Source organism: Phaseolus vulgaris, chromosome 1 (assembly GCF_000499845.2).
Source record: "Phaseolus vulgaris cultivar G19833 chromosome 1, P. vulgaris v2.0, whole genome shotgun sequence".
NCBI classification, from domain to species: Eukaryota; Viridiplantae; Streptophyta; class Magnoliopsida; order Fabales; family Fabaceae; genus Phaseolus; species Phaseolus vulgaris.
In genome coordinates this window covers 47,859,579-47,882,897 of record NC_023759.2, presented here as the reverse complement: position 1 = coordinate 47,882,897, position 23,319 = coordinate 47,859,579, and the positions used below count along the sequence as shown (strand labels likewise).

At 29.8% G+C, this 23,319-nt stretch overlaps 3 protein-coding genes across 3 annotated transcripts; 2 read left to right on the top strand and 1 right to left on the bottom strand.

Annotated features, from left to right (window-relative positions):
- The first annotated feature begins 219 nt into the window (after positions 1 to 219).
- Positions 220 to 4,470, top strand: LOC137814896 (chloroplast stem-loop binding protein of 41 kDa b, chloroplastic). Its single transcript, XM_068617833.1, has 10 exons — positions 220 to 1,041; positions 1,387 to 1,521; positions 1,701 to 1,787; positions 1,893 to 1,983; positions 2,115 to 2,169; positions 2,778 to 2,838; positions 3,180 to 3,401; positions 3,707 to 3,823; positions 3,963 to 4,052; positions 4,182 to 4,470. The coding sequence occupies exons 1-10, from the start codon at positions 940 to 942 to the stop codon at positions 4,356 to 4,358; spliced, it is 1,137 nt and encodes a 378-aa protein (XP_068473934.1). The 5' UTR covers positions 220 to 939; the 3' UTR covers positions 4,359 to 4,470.
- A 5,725-nt stretch (positions 4,471 to 10,195) lies between these two features.
- On the top strand, positions 10,196 to 12,982 carry LOC137814895 (galactinol synthase 2-like). The gene is made up of 4 exons (XM_068617832.1): positions 10,196 to 10,647; positions 11,871 to 12,191; positions 12,279 to 12,413; positions 12,502 to 12,982. The coding sequence occupies exons 1-4, from the start codon at positions 10,321 to 10,323 to the stop codon at positions 12,700 to 12,702; spliced, it is 984 nt and encodes a 327-aa protein (XP_068473933.1). The 5' UTR covers positions 10,196 to 10,320; the 3' UTR covers positions 12,703 to 12,982.
- A 2,588-nt stretch (positions 12,983 to 15,570) lies between these two features.
- Positions 15,571 to 18,696, bottom strand: LOC137814894 (WAT1-related protein At1g09380). Its single transcript, XM_068617831.1, has 7 exons — positions 18,267 to 18,696; positions 17,223 to 17,285; positions 16,947 to 17,063; positions 16,605 to 16,854; positions 16,371 to 16,529; positions 16,097 to 16,248; positions 15,571 to 15,978 (listed from the first exon to the last, which is right to left on the bottom strand). Exons 1-7 carry the CDS (start codon positions 18,440 to 18,442, stop codon positions 15,810 to 15,812), a joined length of 1,086 nt encoding a protein of 361 aa, XP_068473932.1. The 5' UTR covers positions 18,443 to 18,696; the 3' UTR covers positions 15,571 to 15,809.
- Between the last annotated feature and the right edge of the window lie 4,623 nt (positions 18,697 to 23,319).

The window sequence follows — 23,319 nt, the reverse complement described above, 5'->3', positions numbered from 1 at the left end:
AGACATAAAAATCCAGAAAAAAAATCAAAAGCGCATTTCGGATAAAAAATCCTGTACTACAAAAAATAATGCATTAAAAATATTTTCGTCTTTTCTATTGGAATTGGGTGCAGTGATATGGTGCAGGAAGCAATTGCATTTTTTTTCACTTTCTAGCACATGAATGCTATTGGTGTAATTCATCATGTATTTATATTGTCCTTCTTAGCTTGGAATCTCAAAGAGGATTTTTCTTGCATAGGAACAACACAGATATGTCTAGGTACATTCACGTCACATTTGAAGAGGTGAGCAATTTTTTTTTCCCACGAAACTAGTGTATTTTTTTTTTAAATTACGATTTTGGATTAAAAAAAACTTATTTTACAAAAATGAATTAGTCATATATCATCTTGTACATAACCAGTAAAATTTCAGTTCATATAGATCATATTCGACCTCAATGAAACTTAAATTTCAAATTTTTAATCAAAGTTGTGAAACATCTGTTAAATTGATGAAGTACGACTTACACATAAAATCTTTCTCAGGCTAAAGTAAAATATATGGATACAACTTCTACTCTAAAGTTCTCCGGACAATATACGATTTATCTATTTTCGTAAAAAAAATTATCCAAAATTATACTACTTTCGTGAAAAAAAACGGTGAACAATGGTATAATTGCTGCAACTTTATCTTGTAATGAATAAATGGATTAAGATTTTATATGGTTTGAGAGAAAAAAAATGAATGAATGTGAAAGAGGGAGGGGAACGAGGGGCTGTGGATGCAGATGGAGTAGGGTCGTTGTCTTATCATAAGCAAAGAAGAGGTGGGGAGTTAGTTAGTTGGGTGAGGGAAAGGAAAACCACTTCAAATTTCAGCCCCATATCATTACCATACTCTTTCTACTACACTCTCTACACACACACATAGCAACCCTGTGTGGAGAGAAGCATGGCAAGACTGGTGGCACTCCAACAGAACCAACTATCTTTCTCTCCCTTGGCCTCCTCTCTTTCTGACTTCAGTGGAACCAGACTTCCTACTCAACTTCAGGTCCTCATCTCTCTAATCTCTATCTCATCACCAATATCATTTCATCCAATACCTGTCTCCTTTAATTCCATGTTCAATCCTTTGGTGTTTCTACACTAATTGCTGTGTGTGCATTTAGCAGTAGATGGTGAACAGCATTGTATTATTGTATTGTATGTTTGTTTATATGTTACTAATACTAGGTGATCTCAGTTGCACAGTTCCTGTATTTGTCCTGTTGAGTTGAATTTAGTTAATGTTTTCCACAAACTTTTGAGTTAATATCTTGAAGAATTTATGCATCCAAGTGATAAATAAAGCACATATACTCCTCCCTAACTTCCAGCATGTTTATTTTGGGTACAGTTGAAGAGAAAATTATGGCAGCCAAAAGGGTCTTTCTATGTCTCCGCATCAAGCACCAAGAAAATCCTCATCATGGGAGGCACCAGGTTTATTGGAGTGTTTTTGTCTAGGCTCCTTGTCAAAGAGGGTCACCAGGTATGACTTACCCATTTAGCATTAACTCTGCTACGCCTGTGTTTGTTTTGAGGAATGATTTTTCCTTCCTCTAAGGAATCATATCTTTGAAAAGCTTTTGTACCTATTTTTGGTAATTTTATATAGTTCAGAATTACATTCCAAGGAATATTTGATGATAGAACATATGAATTTGGCAGGTGACTTTATTTACAAGAGGTAAAACGCCTGTAACTCAACAATTGCCAGGTGAATCAGACAGTGATTATGCTGATTTTTCTTCCAAGGTATCTAATTGCAAATTAAATATTGAATTCACCTTCTTGTAAGGCATGATGAGAATGTGTGTCATTCCTGAGCATTTACATTTTGTAGCATCTTTAATTTCCCAGATCTTGCATTTGAAAGGAGACAGGAAGGACTTTGAATTTGTAAAATCCAGTCTCTCAGCAGAGGGGTTTGAAGTTGTATATGACATAAATGGTATTTAAATTCCTACTTGTTCACACCTTGTGTTCGTATTGTTTTCCTGCAGTTTCATTATATCTTCTACTCGTTAGGTTCATAACTTATCTCTCTCATGAGACTCAAATAAAATTTTCGGCATGTTTCAGGACGAGAGGCAGATGAAGTTGAGCCCATACTGGATGCTCTGCCTAATCTGGAACAGTAAGCTGCCTAATCTGTCTTTCATATACCATAAAAGCAGATAGTCATTGTTCAATTTATTAATGAGTTACCTATTCAATTAAATTTTAATAATAAATTTGATTGCAGTTCAAGAGAATCATCACACTATTCTCTTTTATTATATCACATTCAATATAGAAAATCACTTGTAACAGGGATAATTTATGGAGTTCTCCAATTCTTGGCTCCACAAGATAGTTCTTGAAATCTAGAAGAAGCTATATCAACTGTCATGTCATGCTCTTCATTTGCTTTGATATCTATAAATAGGAATTTGCCACGAATATATGGCTTAGACTTTCGGTATACAGATTGAGATCAATGTGAAATTGAATTGGCTTTTTTTCCAAAGTCAAAGAGGAATAATAGTCAATGGTAGCAAGGGTAAGATTAGTCAAACAATTGATTTTTAATAAAATGATTATATTAAATATTTCATTTAAAAATGAAATACTCAGATGTTAAACATCATAGCTACACAAATAATTAAATTATAAAATTTAAATAGCATACTGAGAAAATGTCTCTGATAATATTTTGTACTATGCCTCTAATCTCCATTTTGTTTATAATTTTACCATTGTCAGGTTTATTTACTGTTCTTCCGCTGGTGTCTATCTCAAATCTGACCTATTACCTCATGCAGAGGTCAGTTACGTTTTAACATGTATATCTTCCTGTAATTTCAGAAATTTGTAATGACGATGGAATTTTTTAGTGCCTTTAATCATTCATATCATTTAGTTTTTCCAAGTTATGCTGCCATTTTATTTATTTATTCACAAAATTACTAACATGGTGCTTTGGGAAAGATTTTTCTTTCTTGTGCAGCTCTTACGTTTCAATATCTTAATTAAAATTATATATGGGCAGGGAAGAGTGCATTGTTAAAATTTATTTTAAGCACACGAATGTCCTTTATAAAAAAATTCTCACTTTCCAGTATAATTAATTTCAGTTTTCTTTTAACTCCCTGCTTCCTGTGATAGACTGATGCAGTTGATCCTAAGAGTAGGCACAAGGGAAAGCTTGAGACAGAAAGTTTGCTACAATCAAAGGATGTTAATTGGACTTCTATAAGGCCAGTTTACATATATGGACCCTTGAACTACAACCCTGTTGAAGAGTGGTTCTTCCATAGATTGAAAGCTGGTCGCCCAATTCCCATCCCTAGCTCAGGGATACAAATAACTCAACTTGGTCATGTTAAGGTATGGAATTCGTTATGTTACTGTTCTTAGCTGATCATATTCATTTTGCCACAAGAGTTTTATATCAGCATGCCTTCTTTGGATGCCTTTGAAGATTATAATAAATGGTCCCCAGTAAATGAAACTAACTTGTTAGTTATATCTCAAATAGCAGGAGAATTCCAACACCAACAATTAAAGAGGGTCTCTAATACTATCTTAAAAAGTGCATTTAGAACTAACAGATATGACTAATCTATAGCTAACAAGTTTGTAAGTTTATGACATTTTGTGATTTTGGCTGAAATATGGTTCAAATGTGACAGGATTTGGCAAGAGCTTTCGTTCAGGTTCTTGGTAATGACAAGGCCAGCAAGGAAGTATTCAACATCTCGGGAGAGAAATATGTGACATTTGATGGATTAGCAAAAGCATGTGCGAAGGTAAGTTATTCATGCCATGCATATAGTCATATTTAAGGTGACCAACAGAGAGCACTGTAAAAATTCCTTTATAATGTCAAGAATCACATTTGAGACATATTTTTCTAATATATCCTTTGTTTGTTTTGCCGTTTTTCAGGCTGGTGGATTCCCAGAGCCAGAGCTCGTTCACTACAACCCTAAAGATTTTGATTTTGGGAAAAAGAAGTCATTTCCATTCCGTGATCAGGTGAAACAACAACACAAATCAGATAGAATGAGGAAAAAAGTGTCTGTAACTTGTATAGTTTATTAGAAAAAATTGACATCATTATATAGTCTAATGATATTTTGTTGTTTCATTTTCTTTATTGTGCAGCATTTCTTTGCATCAATTGAGAAAGCAAAGAGATTAGTTGGATGGGAACCTGAATTTGACCTTGTAGGAGGTCTTGCAGACTCATATAATCTGGACTTTGGCAGAGGAACATTCCGGAAAGAGGCTGATTTCTCTACAGATGACATTATTCTTGGGAAGAAACTTGTTAGTGTATAGACTTTTCCATCAATTTTCAGTATTTCACGTATATTTAGAACATCTGTTCGGATTTGCTACAATATGAAGTTGTGAAATATTCATGAGCCTCTAAGTATTAATTTCTCCTTAATTTTATTATGCTGATGTAAAATGGATTAAAACAAAATAAATGGTGAACTAACTTGAAACCTTATCAATCACATTGACCACGTAATTGAGTTGAAATTTTGAAGTGTTTCTTAAGAAACTCGTGTGGATAGCATTCCACAATCCTCAGCTACTCTGTCAACCATCATACTAACTTGAGAAAAGCATAAAAAAAATTACTTTAGTTATGAGTGTTTTAAATGTAGTTGGTTGTTTAAAGTTAAACAATATTGTTTATAAAAATTATCATAAAACAAATCTCGTGAGCTTCCTTACACAATAACAGTTGCTTGTGAATTCTTTTTATCAGTGCTTATGAAGTAATGTTTCTTTAGAAAAAATTGTTTTGAATGAAAAAGAATTAATAAAGAAAATACTTTAAAAGCAATATTGGATTGTAAAGTTTTAAGTTAAAGGCACATATATTTCGGTGATTTTAGCATTTGAGCAATATATAATGAAAAAAACATATTTTGTGTATATAAATTACATTTCTATATCCGTAATTATAATTTATAGGATTTTCTGTGTGAAGTATTATTAATGGGAATTTATAAAGTTGTATCATTTTGACACATATGTCAAGTGGCCAAAAAAGCAAGAAAAAATTAGTAGGAGTAACTTTGTGGTAGATGAAACTCATTATCATTTTAATATATCATGTGTTCTTTTAAATTTTAAAATACAAATAATTTTATTTAAAAATATATATAATTAAGATTAATACAAATACAAATAAAATAGTGTAATGGTGTCTTTTGCTAGTTTTATTTGAAATACTTATGATATTTTAAAATAAACAGTTCAATTAGACATGTTATCCTATATTACACTGGTTACTCGAGTCAATCGGTGTAATATAGGGGTTTAAATGTGCAGTTGGTAAGCCAATATATTACATCGGTTGATCGGTGTAATATAAGATAAGTTCTGATTGATGAGTAAAGTCAATGACATTGAACACTTGAACAACAAACAAAGAAGTAGTGACTCCATAAGAAATTTGTTTATCATTTGTACTTTGTTTGTTCTACTACTTGGTTCGTGTTTTCCACTGCTTCTTTCTCCCTTCTTTCGTCAAGATAGTTGTTTCTTTATCTCTTTCGTTCGATTTTTCCTTTTTTTCAAAACTCTCTCACTTCCACATCCATACTCAAACACTAAACTTTTTCACTCTTACAAAATTTTCCTTAGTGTCACATTACTCTCATCATAATTACAAAAAAACTTCACTACTACATCCTCACTCAATACCCCGTCTATATTAGTGGGTTGAAAGGGTTAATAAACCATTTTCGTTAAGTTTATTGGATTTTCATGAATGTTTACGTACAGAAAATAATTATCATGTGTAAAATGGTTTTCAGTGTTTGTACGTACGAGTCATTACATCGAGGATCATAATCAAAAGAAAGTAATCACGTTTTAAAGAAGACAAATAAAATCTTGCTTTAATTTCCGAAAATCACTCCTATATCATAAAAAGATATAAGTAGGATTACAAATCTGGCAGAGAAAGGGAAATAAAAGAAGAAAATTCCCCGAAACTTCTGGAAAGACATTATTGACTGCTTTATTATTGGAGAAGATAAAGAAATTAATAAGGAAAAAGAAGAGAGTAATTAAAATTAAAAGTCATAAAGGCAAGGGAATATTCTCAAACGAATGTTTGCAGTTAGTCCAATTCTCTTGCTTTCTTACCACTGAATTTGTTGAAGCCAATTATAGTTATTCTGTTAGTCCAACCTAATTAACCATACAATCTAAACTACCCAAATATAGTAGACTTTTTCATTTTAACACAAAAATCAAACCATTCAGATATCCAATGGTCGGTTGGGCGAAAAGTTCACAAACATTATCCTCAAAAGAAATATAGAATAAATTAATCTTATATTTCATTTCATTATCCTCAAATCTTGGTTAAGTGTACGATGATGAGCTAATTATGTTTGAGTTGGTCGTGCTTTTAGACCAACTAACTAAACCAGAAAAAACGTCCATGCGCCGAACCATTGTTGGTCCAACGAGGTACATAATAGCCACGTGCACTACCAGGAGACCCCTTCTACACGTTGCCGACACATATCGCACCGTAGAGAAACACCCTGGGTGCTAGACACGCAATGGATTTTATGGACCCCACAAAAAAACCTAATTATTATTTTTAATTAAAAAAGAAAAACTGTGGGGTAAGACGAGTTGCCACGTGGAATAAGCGTTGACGTGGCAGCAGCGGGAGTTGGGCCCAGTGTAAATATGAACCCACCTCACCTAAGACGGTGTTGTTTATTAAGAACAGTCGTTTAATAGAGAGCCACGTGTATCGTAAGTGTCTACGTGGCTCACTGTGAGGTGATTTTGAGGGGAGAAAAATAGGTTAATTACGTAGGGGTAGGGCCCAGTCGGTGATGATATCCTATTGCTTGGGCGGTGGCAGTTAACCAGAAAACTAATAATATTCTATATTTGTCTTTACACTTTACAGATTCCTAATAATCTTGCTTGAAAAGTTACAATAAAATAAAATAAAATGTGAGAGAAAAGAAACCACTATTTTGAAAAAACTTTGAACAAACATTACTTAAGCTGTTTCAGAAATATTGGTAAATTATGTTTGTGGAACAAAATATAAAAATATTATAATCAAGGAATTTTGGTTCATTTTTTTGAATGTTAACAATAATAAGATTTGCAATAATCTCCTCAATGTTAACATCATATCATATTTGTGGGTACAAGCTTATTTAGTGTTTATTTTGACGTTAAATATGTGAGCTGTGTGACATTTATCATCAATAACATAAAAAAATGCAAAATGTACAAGTAGTTTTCGTTTGATGCAAATCAAATATACTAATAACTTAAAAGAAAACCTGCCATATAAATAATCATAAAAAGAAAAAGGAAATATTACTACATTAGCAAAATAGAGATGTAAAAGCATCAAATAGGTTTAAAACCAAATATGTTACCTATGTATAATCAAAAGTTGAGAATTTTTTACATGATTTCAGTTTTTTTTTTCTTGTAAAATTAAATCTTCATAATGCAGAAAACAGTAAAGAAAAGAGAAAATGTTACTGTTATAATGTTATAAGAGACTAAAATACCTAAAACCCTCGTCAGCAATATTGGTCTCGTATATTTGTTGAGTAAACTGTTTATGCATGAAACGTGTCAATGAAGTGTGATAAGGAAAGAAAAAACTCCAAAACTGCACCAATGTATTACGCATATAAACATTAAGCCAAACATGTCATTATAAATTGTCAAAAGTTTAAGTATTCTATATCCTTTTGGGAGAACATCATTTTCTTTTAGTGTAATTTCTCGAGAAAAATATTAGTATGAACAAATTGTAAGAAAATTATAAAATTGAATAGTCTTATTCAGAAAACACAACAATTTTATAGTAGTATTCTAGAAACAGAATTTTAATTTTTTATAACACAGAAGTCATCTATTTTATTCGATATTTATTTATTAAAGTTTGTGTTTGAGTTTTACTCTTTTTTTTTTAAGTTTATATGATAATTACGATTTGTATTTCTTTTTCTATACTGAAATACAATTTCAATATAAAAATAAATAAAAGTTGCGTTGACAAAAACACGACTCCTATAAAAAGAATATAAATAAAAGTACTACGACTAAAGTAAAAAAACAAAATTATATAACACGAAAGTAATGTATGTCAAACATAATTTTTGTAATTTTTTTTAAAAAAAAGTTGAAATTATACTTGTAAATCATTTTTTTAAGATAAGTTGTACTTAATTTTGTAGTTTTTTTTACAATTTATCGATTCTAATTCTTCAAGAAATTACATCAAAATTATCAATTTCTGCAATTTTTGGTTGGTTGCCTGAAAAGTTAATCTGAAAAAATTAACAATAATATCGCTAATAATATATTTATATATGACATCTTTGCTGAGCATAAATTTAATCCTAATTTGTTTGCAAAAGTTGTGGAACTTTTATATCAATAGCGTAAGAGTCAAGTAATATCTGTACGTCAACAGTATAGAAAAGTTTATAATTATTACTTATCTTTTCTACTTAATTAACATTAATGAAACAGTTAGACCAACCCCTTATTACTGTATATAAATAATCAAATATAAAAGTTTTTTTTTGGTAAATTTCTAAACTTTTCGATTTAAGACCACTATACTAAAACTTAATTTGTCATAAAAAAATAATTCCTTATGTTCCTCAATAAATTTGACTGGGTCATAAAAACGAAAGAGAGAATGATGGTGGTGTTGTGTATGTATTTACTATCTTGAAGACATTTCATAGGAGTTATGACAAGTATTACATATGTTTAAAAAAATAAATAAATACCGTGACAGTATCATTTATATTTATAAGTTTAAATCTATTTTTAATTCCTATTTATAAAAAGATTATTTATCTTTTATTACTTTAAAATTGAAAACAAAAGTTTAGTTCATACAAAACATACAAACTTTAGTTTAATTTTTGTAAAACATTTTTATTTTAATCCTTTGGAAATTTGAAGTCGCTATATTTAAATCTATTTTATAGGTATTGCTTATAATGATCATTTGGCTTTTTATGTTTACGAGTATCACATAATATTAGAAATAAAAAGCAATAACTTTCAATTTTAGAAAAATGAAAAACAAAAGAATTTATAAAAGTTGTTCCAGTCAAGTATCTAATACTTTTATAAGTCTTGGTTATGACACTTCATTTTAAAAGTAGTCACTCAACTAAAATTTCTTAAATAAAAAATAATTAATTATTATATTAGTTACATTAGATACTATTTTAAAAATTAATAAATTATTATATATGATATTTTTTTATAATAAATAATTTATAAATTAGTATATAATTAAATATTAATTTCTTAGTTATTAATTATTTATATTTTAGAATTGGTAGTTAAAATATTATTAGTTAATATCAATTTAAAATTAATTATTAATAATAAAAATTAATTTAAATACTAATAATTTTTTTAGTTTTTAAAATAATATTTAATTTAATTAATATAATAAATAATTATTTTTTGTCTTTAAATTTTTAATAATTTTCTTTAGTAAATATTTAATAGGAAAGAACAGTTTATTTGTTTCATAAAAAAATATGAAAATTTTCAGATTTTACACTATTATCAAATTTTTAAAATTTATCATTAAAATTTAGTGACTCCAAAATGAAAAAAAGTTTCCATCACTACACTCCATCAGCAGTTTACTGGTTTCTAATATCATTTTATTAAAAAATATTAAATGTAGTTTGAAGAAAAATTGTTTGGCATCAATTTAAGAGAAAATAAATTTTAATGTTTTTATAAATAATTATGTGTATTAATAGAAAGACTGATAAAAACAATTAGTATTAAGGTGATGATATACTATAGATTATGAAGAGAAGAGAAGAATCTCGATTCATGAAATACCTTTTAGTAAAATAAATATTCCCCAAATAGTGTGTGCATGTGATGAGAACCCCAAATAATGTATTTTTGACAATTGTATCGAGATTTGGTTACAGAGCTAGAATAAAGTGATTATATAAATTAATCAAGTAAAAGTTTGATTATTCAACGAGAACCATTTGGCACCGTTGGATCCAGGGGCAATCTCTCTAACCGTTGGATGAAACATTAGCAGAAACAACCTTCAAGAGGCCAAAACTTCTATATAAGTGACTCTCTCCACCTCCATCATTTCACACACTGCAGTTCAAAACAACCTCTTCAGTTATCTTTGCTTAATCAGTAAACCAAACCAAGCTTGTTCGAAACTCTTGGAACCTTCTATTTTCTCTTTCCCTTTCCTTTCATTGAAATCATGACACCTAACATCACCACCGTTACTGTGAATGGCACCACTGAGCAACCCAAAGGTCGTAGTGGCCGTGCCTTTGTGACTTTCCTTGCTGGGAACGGTGATTACGTAAAGGGTGTGGTGGGTTTGGCCAAAGGGCTGAGAAAGGCCAAAAGCATGTACCCTTTGGTGGTTGCTGTGTTACCTGATGTTCCTGAAGAACATCGTATGATTCTGAAATCCCAAGGTTGCACTGTCAGGGAGATTCAACCTGTGTACCCACCTGAGAATCAGACACAGTTCGCCATGGCTTATTATGTCATCAATTACTCCAAGCTACGTATATGGGAGGTATATATATATGTATATATATAGATATATTAACTTTTTGTTTTGAGTTAACTGGTGCACATATCTGTATCAAAGGCTTCTTTTTTCTTGTATATTTTTAACTACTGATTGAAAATTATTATTGGTTTCACTTCAAATAAATTTATCCTAAATCAAGTTTCTGATTTTATGAAGTGGTTTTTTTGTTTGTATGGTTGCATGTGTTACACGTAGTGCATATTGGTCGTTTAATTTGGAGGAGTTTCGGATGTTGTCACCTTTTATGTTAATTATGTGTTGTCTGGTACAGGGAAACCATTCTATGATACTCCTCCTTCATCCCTTTTATAATATATTACACCTTGTTGGCTCTCAATTTTTTTATGGAATATCATTTTTGTACTTAAATAAACTACATTTTTTTCTTTAACAAAAAAAAGAAGAAGAGGGTTTGTACTTGTTTGTAGCCCATCTAGTTTTTTCCTTAATTAAAAGTTAAAGGCCCAAAGAGTTTTTGGGATTATATTTGTTTTTCCTTTTTCCTCTGTTTTCATTTTTTTTGTTTTTTTTAAAAAAATATTTTTGGATTTCATTTGCATCCTTTTTCATCTTTTTTTTTTTAAATGTTATTTTGTGATTTATTTGCATCCTTTTGCCTATTCTTTCACGTGTTTATATTTTTTTAAACGTTATTTAAAACTAAATTTTCAAATATGTTGTTAAATATATAGATGTTTCAAATTTTAATTTCTAGAATTTACCAAACGCATCTTGGAAGCATTAAAATTGGAAAATGGTGTTTGAAAACACTTCTGAAAAATAATTCCTGGGAAGTATATTAAAAGTGTTTAATATTCCATAAATTATCATTGTCGGAAAGAGAAACAAAAATCAACACGTGCAAGCTTTTGCAACACGTTATCAATAGCTTGTTCCTAACGTTAACACGTTAGCAATAGCATGCTTCCATTCAAACTTTCTCCAACTCTATCTTATTTCCATTCAAGCTTTAAGAGAGTTTTACCTAAAGGATCAACAAATTAATTAACCCTTGGATTCAGTTTTCTTCATTTAATTTCCGGAACATATAACAATGTTTTGAAAACTAGTTTTAACTTACCAAAAAAAAGTGATAACAGAATCCGTGTTTACTTATCAGGCTTGATTAGTTTGAAGTTTTTGCTTTAAACATGGAAGATTCATTCTTACAAGGGTTCGTTTGTTGTGATTGAAAATTTGTGCAGTTTGTAGAGTACACCAAGATGATATACCTAGACGGTGACATCCAGGTTTTTGGAAACATTGACCACTTGTTTGATCTTCCTGATAGTTATTTCTATGCCGTCATGGATTGTTTCTGCGAGAAAACTTGGGGCCACAGCCCTCAGTACAAGATTGGTTACTGCCAACAGTGCCCTAATAAAGTTCAGTGGCCCTCTCATTTGGGTCCCAAACCTCCTCTATATTTCAACGCTGGTATGTTCGTCTATGAGCCTAATCTTGTCACTTACAGAGATCTTCTTCAAACCGTTCAAATCACCAAACCCACTTCTTTTGCTGAGCAGGTATGTGAGTTTATACATAGCAGGACATGTTAAGATAAATAAACAAGTTAAAAGTGTGATTGAGAATTTGTTTTCATGTGTTGGCAGGACTTTCTGAACATGTACTTCAAGGACAAGTACAAGCCTATACCAAACTTGTACAACCTTGTGCTGGCCATGTTGTGGCGTCACCCCGAGAATGTTGAACTCGACAAAGTTCAAGTGGTTCATTATTGTGCTGCTGTGAGTGTTTGTATATATCTATGTAGAGTCGTTAGTTACATGAATTTGTTTGATTATGAGTTGGTAATGTTTGTTGGTTACACCATAGGGGTCTAAACCTTGGAGATTCACTGGGAAGGAGGAGAACATGGAGAGGGAAGATATCAAGATACTTGTGAAGAAGTGGTGGGAGATATATGAAGATGAGACACTAGACTACAATAACAACAACTCTGTGAATGTGGAACGTTTCTCTTCAGCACTATTGGAGGCTGACATTCCACTTGTGTCAGCACCTTCTGCTGCATAATGTGCTTCTGTGCTTGTTACTGTTTACAACTATAAACTAAGCCTAACGACAAGTATATGTAGCGTTATTTGCTTTTTAGTTTTGGGTTTTATGAAGGGAACAACGTCTATGGCTTTAGTACTTTGGACGATGACCTTCACGTATACAAAGTTACATGTTATACAACTTTTTATTATTAGGGTTTAGAGGGCCTTTTACTATTACCAGTCCTACTTTCTTCTCATTCACCAGGAGGAGCTGTGGAACGATATCTTTGTTTTATTAAATTAAAATTTTGTAAGCTCTGTTTACTTTTCATTTTTCATAAAACACTAAGATATAACTAAAACTTAGAGTTAATCACTCAATTAAAAATTAGAGTTAATCACTCGAGATATTATTTGTTTTGAAAATAATTGTTCCGTCACGGTTTCACTATTCAACGTACTTAAATAGAAAATAAATTCAATTCATATTTTACACTATAATTATTTTATAAAATAAATTCTATGTTTTTACCTACTTTAATGTAGGAGAATATGATGAAGTCCCTCGTCTTTTTGAAATTAAATTACGAAGCTTCTCAAAATTCAACTGAACTACGAGAACAAAATTAAACAAATTAAATGAGCAAAATCAAACCGGAAAACAAAGCTTCTAACCAATATTATGTCCTTATAATATAACTAAGTCTTTTGCATGGACAGAGTCACTGCAATATTAGTTTGGCTTTCAAATTTTTTATCCCCATTCAATAGTTGATTCAGGCCTTTCATTTCACATATATTTTGTATTCATGACAGTAAAAAAAAATTAGTAAATGAAAAGTTAAAACAAACGGTGAAGATGACATTAGCTCCCAACTTAAAGCTCTGTTACATCCGATTTGACACTACAAAATTTATAACAGAAAAAATAAAAAATTAAAATTGTAAAACACACAAAATCCAATAATTTAAAACAGAAAAACTAAATAAGTTAATATTAATTATTTTTATTAATTTTTATTTAATAATTTAATTTATATTTTAATGAAATAACTTAATTAATATTTTACTATTATATTAGGTTAATATTAATTATTTTTATTGATTTTTATTTAATAATTTAATTTATATTTTAATGAAATAACTTAATTAATATTTTACTATTATATATAGTTTTTAAATAGATGTACTAGAACATGTAGGTGTTAAAATAGTTTTTATTTTCTTTTCATTAATGCAGAAAGTCAAATTTACTCTTTTTAATTTTATTACTACCAATTAAAAATATTTTATAATCGACATAATCGATATACACCTACAATGAGAGTACACATGTCTTCTACGTAAATACTCTACTAAAAGAAGTGGATCAATTTTATTTAAATAAATATAAAATACTTGAAACGTGCTTTAATACTAATATAAAAAAAAAATCCAATCAAAAATCTTCATCCTCCAAGATACAAGTCAATCAATAATAGTATGATTGAATCCGTGAAAGAAAGCACTTTTTTTCCCATGTTGCTTATTAGTATTCTCAAATTGTTTGATTTTGGGCTATTAGAAGTTAGGCTGAAGCGTTTTCTACACTTAAGGCTTTCTTTCTTAACTAACTACTACTTTAACCAAAAAGAAGATATTGAGTTTAACCTATGAACGAGTATACCTAAATAAAAATATAATGAAAAATTATATGCCAGAAAGAAAATATTTTGAAATAGTCCATTTTTAAGATAAGTTATGTCGCTCAATTGAATTATTTCACTCAAATCTTTAAAATATTGTATTTTATAAAATTAAGAAAGAAAGAAAAAATCATTTGCTAATGTGCTTGTGTTTTGTATTTTTTTGTATTTTTAAAACATCTCATCCTATTGAGAGGATTAGAACAAAAAGAAAGAGATTTTCGTTTTTACAATCTTCATTCTTCTCCAAGAAAACGTCACATCTCTTAGGAGAAGATTTAATGGAGTTTCTCTTCTCTCTTTTATTCCTTTAACTTTTCATTATTGTTTCTATTTTCAGTTAAACTTCAAAATTTTCCGTTAAATTTCCATTCTTGAAGTTGAATGAATTTTTATAGCTCTTAGAAACGTTCACTATCAGAAATAAAATAATGTAATAAATAAAAATATTAGGAGGAGCACTCCAACTCTAAAAGATCTAAAACTATACAAAAGCTAATATAAGACAAGATAATACTGAAGACCCTATATGACTCTCTCATCATTGATGTGGTGTGAATCTATCTCATTAGGTGCGGTGACTAGCATCCACTCTATGCCAAAAATTTGCATGTGTTCTTAAGGTGTTTGATGAATTGACCACTTTTAAAATAAATTTTATTTGAATACAAAATGAAAAAAATATTTTGAGAATCAAACAAATCAAGATGGTTTCTCGATATGTGGATGACCATTGTGATTGAAGAAGAAATCAAGAGGATATTAATTGGACCATGCAAAGAAAATTTAAATGAGGTCCACAACAACTTCATTACGTGTGTCAGAGCCACCTTTTGAAAATGTGAAGAGAATCTATATAAACCTTTTTAGAGTGATCTAGAGCATATGAGATTATATACCTAAATTTGTAGTACTCAAAATTCACAAAATAAGGAATGTGAACACATATCACATACACAATATAACAATTATGATCTCTTATTTTACCTTTAGGTAAGCTATATCTTATGGCATAGGAGGAATTTCCCAAGATAACCCATTCACTATCAACTTCTATATACACCATTTGTGCTGCTAGTAATCGAATTGGCAAAGATATAATACAACTATGGCATAATTCTTCAAGTCTTGTTATAATAATTACTTTCGATTCTGCAAGTTTTATATTCTTATAACGAATTGTATGATTGAAAATTTGAAAGTGACATGACTGAACATTCGGGGTAAAACCATAATTTAATATTTCTTTGGTATTAAAGAGACAACTGATTCCAGCTAATTAAATATATATTAAAAAACTAGTCTTAAACTGCAAAAGGTTCTTAACTGCAAGCTAGAGAATGGTTGGGCTAGACGGTGAAATATTACACACACATTGGTTTGAAATGAACTAAGGGAACAAAAGTAAAATAAAAGCAAATAACAGAAACTTCTGAATCCTTCACTCTTCCCAACTTCAAGCATTGACACCATTACCATTGGATGGCACATAGTATTGCATTTCTGTGTCATTCTTCGGATCCTTCACTGTTTCTTTAACTGCATCATCAATCGTTTTCACCTCTTCACTCTTCCCCCAAAGAACAGAATAGAGCCCCAACACTATCAGGAGAGACCCTATGGCACTGAACCAAATCAAGATGTGAGCCAAAACTTGTTATATATATATATTTATATATATATATATAGTTTATTTAGTTATGAATAAGTTGGTGAAAAATAAAAGAGCATGCAATTTCTTACGTTCCAACGTATAATTTCTCCCGAAGCAAAGCCCAGCTTAAAATGGCAGTGAGGACAAGCTGCAAAGGGGTGAATACAGAGACATAAAGAGGACCTTTTCTCTCAATGGCCCACGACATGAGGGAATACCCTAACCCAGTGGACAGTACTCCCTGCAAACAACATTAACATAAAACAAACATTATATAATTCTTTTATAAGGTTAACTAATTTAAAATAGTGTACTAATGTACATATGTAGAGGGTTTTGGGTTATGAATTTATTTGTATCTACCGCATAAAGAGCAGAAGAAAGTTTAATGCCATCGTGGAGTGACCAAGCCGATGCACTGTGGTTGAAACACAATGCAATGATGATGCATTGAAAGCTTGCCAAGAAACACATTAAGCCTGTGCTTGTGTAAGGAGCTGGGAACTTCTTGCTTATGTCTGTCTGAAATACGAAAAGAATGAGTACAAAATAATACAGTGGTTATTGAGTTATCTAAGTTGTACAATTGATGCTTACTTGAATCACGAACCACAGTGCCCAAACAAGGGTGCTACCAATTAAGAGGAAAGGGCCTATAAACATGTTTCCTGAGCCAGAACTGGCAGTTCCTTCCATTTTCTCTGCATATCTCCAGTGAATACTAGATTGGCCTAAACCAATCTCTTTTCCATGGTAAAATGACAAAAGCAATGCTCCACTCACACACAGTATTGTCCCAGATAACTTTGCTAGGCCAGACCTCTGCTTGATTCCTAGATTCTCTTGTCTTTCCATGCAACAACAACAAAAACAAAAATTAACAAAACAACAAAGTCAACATATGATTCTAGTGTGGAATAAAACATATTGGGTACCAACCTGAACATAACTGCCAGGATAAAAGTGAAAGCTGGGAGCAAATTGGTCAGTGCACATGCAATCGTAGCCGTTGAAAATTTTAGCCCCAGAAAAAATAGAATCTGATTTCCTGTAACTCTGCATTCAAGAGCTCAGAGTGATTAAGATGAAAATAAGATCTGAACTGCATTCTCCGAAGAACATTTAAATTTTATTTTCATCTTGGTTCACCTCTGTTAATGTTATATCAGGAAGAAATCTTGCACGGTAATGAAATAGATAAATAAAATGTATTACCCTGTCAAGGAGGACATTAATAACCGAAACATAAGTGGCTTTGTCAACCTGGGAAGTGTCTTCCTGAGGAAAGAAGAGATGGAGAAAATTGAAGTTAACTTATTAAGACGTAATAAAGGGTCGCAAATTTATGCATGCAAGATGCCTTTGCTGATGAGGCTAAATTGGAATAGTAAATAAAGTTAATGTCAGCCAGAAGAACCTGACAATTCCCACCGATCAAGAATTCCCGTAGAAGTACGAGACAAACATTAATGAATCTCTTTAGTATTCGCCAAAAAAAAGCTTAAAGTGAATGTCATATTTAAGTCACGGGTTACTACTACAGCTCAATGGCACTACGTTTTCAGAAACTCCGTGAAACGTGTAGTAGCACTACTTGTTTCAAGGATTAAAGTTGCTTGCTGGCACGTAACATGCGGAGAGACTCATAACGCGTCCTACATGCATGCCATTTAGCATCATCGTTTTGTGGTATCTACGGTACTCTACACAAATTTGGAGGAGACAAAGAGTAAACCAGTGCTTGAATCAAGCTTTTGGAGTTTCCCCATCAACTGAGTCACAATGGTAGCTGTATCGTTGATAACATTTTTTCTTATCTCCCCCCTCCTCCTCTTCATGCATGTTCCCAGCAAGGCATGAAACGTCATTCATGAAAGTTTGTATATTTTCCAGTTTCATTAACCGTTTGAAAACGTTTGAGTTTGATAGAGTCAAATGAAGCCGATAATCAGTAGAACATCCATTTTGTTCATTTAAGAAAACTGTTTCCTTGATTATTATTTTTGTGTAATAAATGGAAAAGCCGTTACCGAATAAGAACAACTGGCACTTTTCTTTTCACACTCTCCCTCTACTCCATAAACACAGATACATGCATTAATAGATATATGAACAGCACAATATTTCAACGAAAACATAAGGGATCAACGGTGACCCTCTGTATCAGAAATGTTAGTACTTAAAATCCTTTGACGCATGCATAGTGTACATGAAATAAAACAAAACCAGAGAGTTAAGGGTGCACATATATAATATTACCATTCGAGCCAATACGCAAATGGAGCAATGGACAGAGTTGCAAAGAGTTGTCGATATGCAACAAGGATAAGAGGGTTCATGCCAGCTTCTAATGCGAGCTTTGAAGTGATATTCATGCCCGCATAGATTAGCTGAACAACAATCATTAAGATGAGGGGAACGAGACCGCTGGCCATGTTTCTCTCTGTCACTCTCCGCCTTTGAAGTTTGGAGAGAGTGTTTTACATGAGAAGGGTAATGCTTTTGTGAATGAGATGCATGAGAGATAGCACGTATATATAGGCAACTTGCGTGAAGTAATAGTCAAAGAAACGGTGCCACCTTTTAACATAAAACAACAGCTTTCATCGCTATTTCTTGCAGCACTTTGGCCTTTTGCGCCGGGTTTGGTAGCTATCAATGCATTTAGATTGGTGAAGTAGCTTACAATAACTTGTTGGTTCCACATATTCGCATGTCAACAAAAACAATAAATTAAAGGGACCCATCACACTTCACACTTCTCCTCGTAGGAGCAGGCATTCTCACTCTTCAAAACTTCAAAACCAAAACATAACAGTTGTATACAACTCGATTTAGATATAAATATATATATTTAAACATAAATTTTGTAATTAAATGATATGAAAAGATATTAAAATAATAGTATTAAAAGTTGTAATATAAAACTTAGTTCCACGTTGGCAACAGATTGCATGCAGCTAACTTGATGCTTCTCTCTTCCTTGAATTAAGCAGCGTTTCAGAATATGCATATATAAAAAATAGAGAGAGAGTAAGGGAAGTTTCACTTTCAGATACCCTTTTCAAGGCCTAATTAGTTACAATTTATGATGACATTTACTTTCTCATTGCCTTGGGAAATGTATGTGGAGTAAATTTCTGCTGCTTACAGTTAAGACTGTGCAGGTATCTTTTATTCATAGAGCCAGATGCAAGGCCGTATCAGGGGATGGCTTTGAAGTTAAACAAGGCAAATTTTCAAAATGCAAGGTTTTTCTACATTTTACTCCACCCCTACATCATCTTCTTCTTCACCTCCACTTACCCTCACGAGAAGTTTGTTTCCAATTTTGAATAAACGTTTTTGATAATGATGTCTTAATGCAAATATATATATAGACATTGCTTTAACCATCTATATGCCAAACTTTTCTATATATATAGTTAAGAGACATCCATCATCTATAATTTTTCTCGTCGCATCCAATACGTGGCGAAAAGAGAGTGTTATCAAAGAGAATGTTATAATTAAGTGGTGTGATTGGAACACTGATTAAGAAAATAGTAGAAAGTTTTCTGATGAAAAATCTCTACTCCTATCAGTTTAAAACGACAGATTGTATTTGATGATTACTATATATTTAAATAACTAAAAGCATTTTAATAAACGTGTTAAGTGTAGCACTTAGTTATTAATTAATATGATAATGTATATGTAGTTTAATGTTGCTTATATTCATTCATATCAATATCAATGTGATGTGTTGCATATATTCATTTATTACGGCATTAATCTGGGTCTTAAATCACACGTAAGAGCTTCGGCTTAAACTTCAAACAAGTGTCGGACTTTATTATTTTCAGGAAAAGTAATGCAGCCAAGGAATAAGAATATAGTGAGAAACAAAATCAACAAGTATAGGTAGAGTACGAGAGATGATAAAAACAAAATATTACCAATATAAGTTTTTTTTTGTGTGTAGGCAATGTAGAGCTACTTTTATTTATTTATTTAATAGTAGTTTTAATTGGATATAAAAATTATGTTTTATTTTAAATGAAGACAATTTCGTGCAAACTACTCAAAACTTCATCAAACTGGCAATAGTGGATTTTTAAATATGAATATATATATATATATATGGATCATTATATTTATAAATAAAAATAATAATTAATAATTAACCCTAATTAATCATTATATTGATTAATTTAGAAAGTAAAAAATTATTGAAATACTATAGAATCTAAAATATTAATAGTTAAAATCTTGATAGGTATGGTTAAATAACAATTTAAAAATTATTTTATAAATTTTTAATAATAATATAAATTATTTTAAATACTAATATTTTTTTAAGTTATAAGGTGGTTTTTAATTTAATTAATATAATAATTAATTATTTTAATTTTTAAAATTAATTTGTCTTACTGATTTTGCAACTGTAAGTTATACTTATAAGTTTAAGTTTATAAAAGAAACTAATAATTTTAATGTAAATAGCTTTGATTCTCCCTTGTTACATAAAAATATATATAAGACTTTAAAGTAAACTATAAGTAAAAAAATAAAATATAAATAGTTAATATTTGGAATTAAAATATATATTTAATTTACCATAAAAGTTTGGAATAAAAAATTTATTCAGTTTTTTAGACCCAAGTTAAATATGATCCTTGGTCCTTTGAGTAAGAATCCCTCTAAATTATTCTTTCTATTTTTTTTAAAAAAAAAACATTCTTAATTAAACCCGTGACATATTGAGATATAGTATTATTGGGAAACAATTAGAAGTACATCCATTAAAGTTTTTAAATGATTACTTTTTATATGTGTAAAATTTATAACACTACAGAAAGGTTATTAAATAAAGATTTTTAAATAAAATTAATGTTAAACACTACAAATAAGTAATTATTATAAATAATTTTTAAATTAGTATTTAGTCATTCACTAAAATTTTAGTTATCAATTTTAAAATTTAAATAATTTATAGTTAAACTAAAACTCTAATAACTAATTAGATACTATTTATTAATAATAAAAAATAACTTAAATATTAATATATTTTTTAAAATAATATATATTTTATTTAGTATAATAATTAATTATTTTTAGTTTTTAAAATTGATTTTTTTTAATAATTTTCTGATGATTGACTAGAAAAATCATGAATAAGATAATAATTATGTTTTATTCATTTAAAATAAATTTTTCTAATAATAAGTTGATAGTTGATTTGTAACCGATAGCTTAATATGAGGCCAAAGAAGGAAGAGAATAATAAATAGCAGGAACGTGATATACTTTTCATTTAAAATAAACGTTTCTAATAATATGTAGATATTTGATTTGTGATGAATAGCATAATAACAGGCAAAACAAGGAAAATTATAGAAACCTGCTGGGATCAACCTAGTGATAGGATATGTTGAGTATCATGCATAATTTATTGGGTTCATTGTAAAAACAAAATAATAATCACCCAAACATATGTTTCCAAAATAAATTTTATTTATAAACTCTCACTATACATCACAAACTCCTTTATTATTTGATGCGAAAACATTCCCGGTAACTTAACATTACATATTATTAATTTTAAGGATTTAAATATGTTTGTTTCTAATCCAAACTTTAAATTTGTAATAAAAAAATTAAAATGAATTATTACCATTGGTAATGATAATTTGGCACTACTTTTTTTCTCACATCCAAATTTCAACTCTATATTATTATTTTGTTTACATTTATTTTTATTATTTTAATATAATATTTTATTGTAATAAGTGAATATAGGTAAAATATAGTAATAAACAAACAAATTTTTAAGTATGAATTATAATATTATAATATTAACGTAACAATAAATTAGTATAAAATATTTTAAAATACTATACATTAGACTAAAAACGAAAAAAAAATAACATAAAAGTACATTATAAAAACATATTTAATCATTATTTTAATAAAATATTACTTATGTTTATTACAAAATTAACCAATAAAAAAATAAAAGAGATATTAGTATATTGAATTGGGAAACAAACCCTCTTATGCGATTTTTTCATAGGATAACTTCATGAAAATAAATACAAATGAAGATTTTGTACCTCCTACTTGGATAAATTTTGAATTTAGTTTACGTTTTTACTTGCTTTGAAAATATTTAAACAAAAAAAATGTATTTCCGTTAATGTAAAATAATAAAAATATGGCATGTGGAAAGCTAGTGCACAACAAGGAGAGTGACGTGCTTAGGTAGGGTGACGAGTTTGGAAAATACAACGTGGTGTGCGTTTGGTTTTTAGGTTAAAATAATATGTTTTAAACTAAAAACTAGGAATAAATATATACTACTTATAGAAAATTAAAAGTATAAAACGGAAACAAATGATAGCTTACCGTTACAATTAAATTCAACTACGATTCATTATTATAAACATAGTACGTTTTGCTTTCCTAATATTTTTTTATCTTTAATTTTTTATATTTTGGAGACTTGTAAATACTTTATAAATTTTTATATTATTTTACATTTATTCAATTGTTATTTTGTATTTATTTTGATATTTATGATGTACTGATAGGATCTATATGATGGAACATTAAACTCGACGTCCGGTTCAGAGACTGACATGACCAACAATAAGATTATTAGTGACCCAATGTTTGTTAATATTATATTATTTTATTAGGTTCATTAACGACGATGGATCCACATATAAGTTAACACAAATTTCAAAGGATAAGGTACACATTCATCTAATCTTAAATATTGAGTTTCGAGTGTTGAAATCTGACTTGAGCGTTGGAGTACCTTTTACAGATATCATCAGATGAGTCCGAAGCTAGCAAGGAGGAAGAGTGAAAGAGTGAGAAGGTGGGAGTTGAGTTGAGTTGACTGAAGGGTCCAATTGTTCTCGTGGTTCCAACCCTATTCGAGAACATATATAATTATAATATTTAATGATATTAGATATTAAAAAAAAAAATCTTTTGATATTTAATTTTTAATTAATAATATAGTGTTTTTTACTATACTTTTTATAAAAAAAATATTTTATTAATATTTAAAATGATAAAAAAATAAATACATATAAACAAGATATAAAAATGAGAACATAAATAAAAATAAATAATAAATAGTCAAACTCACTTCGAAATTTGTAATCACATTGGGAAGGCAATTACCTCCATAAACTCTGACCTCAATTAATGAACTATTCTATAAATGTAGTTAAGGAATGACTACTCATAAATGATTTGATTATTCTATAAAATTTATCAATAACTAACCCAGTGCTTAGAAATTGTCATAGAGATAATA